At 17.6% G+C, this 3,254-nt stretch overlaps 1 protein-coding gene across 1 annotated transcript; it reads left to right on the top strand.

The window, feature by feature from the left end:
* Window positions 1–2,718: 2,718 nt before the first annotated feature.
* PRELSG_0019080 (Plasmodium exported protein, unknown function) lies at window positions 2,719–3,254 on the top strand (the record flags this gene model as incomplete). Its single annotated transcript, XM_028677222.1, has 2 exons — window positions 2,719–2,916; window positions 3,040–3,254. Coding segments are annotated over 2 exons (413 nt in total), but the record flags the coding sequence as incomplete, so codon positions are not given.

The following is a 3,254-nucleotide window of genomic DNA, read 5'->3' as shown; positions in this document are numbered from 1 at the left end:
ATATTTTTTTTTTTTTTTTTTTTTTTTTTTTAATTTATAGGACTAGCGTCAGTGCATGGCTAACTTGTACGTATACAACTAGCAACTAGCTTAGCATGCTACAAAAGGTTAATAATACCTTTTATTAACCACTTCTTGAATTATATAATTTTTAAGCATATTCTAGCTTGAATGATAAATATGTAAATTTATTATGACAATTTTCAAAGGCTAATAGAAAATTTATAATTTCATTAACATTCATAATTTATATTTCATTTATTACTTTTAGAGTACAATTAATATTATTAAAAAAATATTTTATAATTTGCTTTCATCTATTTTTCTTATTTTCATATAAATACATAATACTAATTAAATTTAAAAAAAGATTGATACCAACTAATGTTATCCACGATTGATATAGTTCATCCGATACTGAACCATCAGCAGATAAAATATAGGAAGCTAACGCAACTAAAGGTAATGGAAGGAGAACAATAGAATACAAGTAAGATATATATAAGATATGTTTACACCTTTCTAATTTATTCCTGGAAATTTCTTTTTCAATATTTTTTTTTTGCATTACATTCATTTCATTGGATGGATCTATTTTCTGAATTTCGAATTTTGAAATTGCTTCTGATGCATCCTGTCTTGTATGCACGTCTTCTGTTACATCTAAAATTTTAATTTTCAATTCTTCAACTTTTGATTCTGGTTTATTTTCATTTTCTGACAAGAATCTGTTGGCTTTTAAGTTTAAAATATTTTGCAGACTGTACCTCTTAATCCACAATTTACATGGAGTACTCTAAAATAAAGATAAAACAGATAATGTCTAAAATAATGTTCATTCTTTATAAATAAAATTTTGATTAAAAAAAAAAAAACCATAAACATTATTAATAGTTATTATTATCTTACATTATTAAAGCAATGTAATATCCAAATTAAATAAGTAAATATAAAAATGTTTACAAGGAAAGAAAATGTACTCATTTTCCCTTTCTTATGGTATTTCTTTGAATGTATTACATTTGTAACAACTAAAAATTTATCTACATTCCTGATATTTCCAGGGTACGTAATAATATTTGAGATAACATTATTTTTCTTAATCATTTTCTTTTTTTTTAATAAAGTAAAAAATATCTTTATGTGTAAGAATTAACCTTTATTATTTTCTTTATTTTATATATAGATAATATTTTTTTTTTTGTTATAATTATAATCTATAGCATTTTAAAAAAAAAAAATTAAACTATTAAAAATATAAATAAAATTAATAAATATTAATGCATATATAAAAAAAATCTTATTAAATATCTTTTACTAATGTTACAACTTCAAAATGTTTATAACATTGCTTAATGGGAATTAGACTATAATAAAATCTATTAATAAATGCTAAAAATACATAAATAAAACATTTTTTATTAAAGGTTCATAATTTCGATTAATTATATGTTTTTGAACATACTATTTAAATACTGAAGTTTATGTATTTTCTATAAAAAAAAAAAAAATTTAAATAACATAAATCTTTGAATAAATGAAAAATTAAGAATTCTATTTGTTCATTAAAAATTATAATTTTTAATAAATAACAATCTGTTATTTAATATTATAATCATATAATATTAGTTATGATAAAAATAATAAAAAGGAAACAAAATATAAGTAAATGTATTATAATTTAAATTAGAAAGGTTGTAATAATATAAATATATGCATAAATTTTTAGGATATAATTTTTATAAATTTTTTGTATAACAAAAAATATGAGAATATTTTTACTTTATAATATATATGATCAATTATGATTCTTAATTTTTATCATAATTTAACAATGCTGTGCATGCGTATAGTATAATTATACTCAGTTATAGGAGAAAAAAAAAATTGAAATTAAATATTCATGCATGTATGTATTTTTTTAATATATAAATTATTATGTGATTAAAAGAGCTCTTATTAACAAAAAAGGATAAATATAAAAATAAAAAATAAAAATAATACAGAGTTAATATGTAGTTTTATAATAATTATTACGATAATAGTAAATATAATTTTGCAATATAAATAAGATAGGATATATGCTATAAAATCTATGTTAAGATTATAATAAATAGTAATCATAATTTAAATTATATTACATTTTCTCTGAAGTTTTATTTTTCTCTATAATATTACTGTTATTACAATTATTATTATACAATTGTAATTTGAAATATATAAATATCACTATATAATCATTATCATTATTATATAAATGCATATAATTCTTAATTTTTTATTTATTTAGAAATTTTTTTTAGAAATTTCTTTTTTCTTAAAAAGTGAATAGAAACTTTACAATACCTTAACCTTTATTTTTAGCAACAAATTATTAAAAAATTTGAATTTATTTATAATAAATATTTATTGTTTATATTTTAAACATTTTATTTATATCAGTTATAATTATATTATTAAGTAATATTTTCTTAAAAATTTTCATGTGAAAATTTCAATATTATATTTATAAAACATATTTTTTTCATGAATATTTTAATATTTCTTATTTTTATTAATAACTTTCAAATTTTTATTTTTCTATTCCTTTTTTTAAAAAGTCATGAATATTTATTATATTCATAGATAGAAATTAACTTAAATATACATAAAAAAAATAAGAATTACAATTTTTGTTTTTATATAAAATATTATTTTAAAATTTCTGAAAAATATACAATGAATATGACAACAAATATTATCTTAAATATTACTAAAAAACCTAAGCATTACTCCCATATAGATGATTCTTTTATTGCTTCTGATACTTCATGTTTAAAAGTATATTCTACAAGAGAGAAGATAAATAAATTTGTTTTTCCTATTAAATTTTTTTTATTTATTTTTTTAATTTGGATATTACAATGTTCTAATAACGTAATATAGTAACATTTAAAAATAATTTTTTTTAATATATTTAAATTTAAATTTTTTAATAAATTTTGATTTATATATAAAGAAATATTCATTTAAATACTGATTTTTTATTTCAAATTTTAGTGTACTTGTAGACCCATGGATACGAAATACACCTTAAAAGATAAATTTGATTTAAGAACTGCAAGATCACTAGCTGAAGGTAAAAGGACGGATGTAATAAAAACAAACTTACCAATAGAAATAGAACAAATGTGTTCAGAAAGAGATACAGAATTATTACAAGAAAATGTTAAAGAGAAAATAACAGACAATAAATTATTGTATAGAAATATTTT

Source organism: Plasmodium relictum, assembly GCF_900005765.1.
Source record: "Plasmodium relictum strain SGS1 genome assembly, contig: PRELSG_00_v1_207, whole genome shotgun sequence".
Lineage (NCBI taxonomy): Eukaryota > Apicomplexa > Aconoidasida > Haemosporida > Plasmodiidae > Plasmodium > Plasmodium relictum.
The sequence above is the reverse complement of the archived record's forward strand: the minus strand, read 5'-3'. Positions and strand labels throughout refer to the sequence as shown.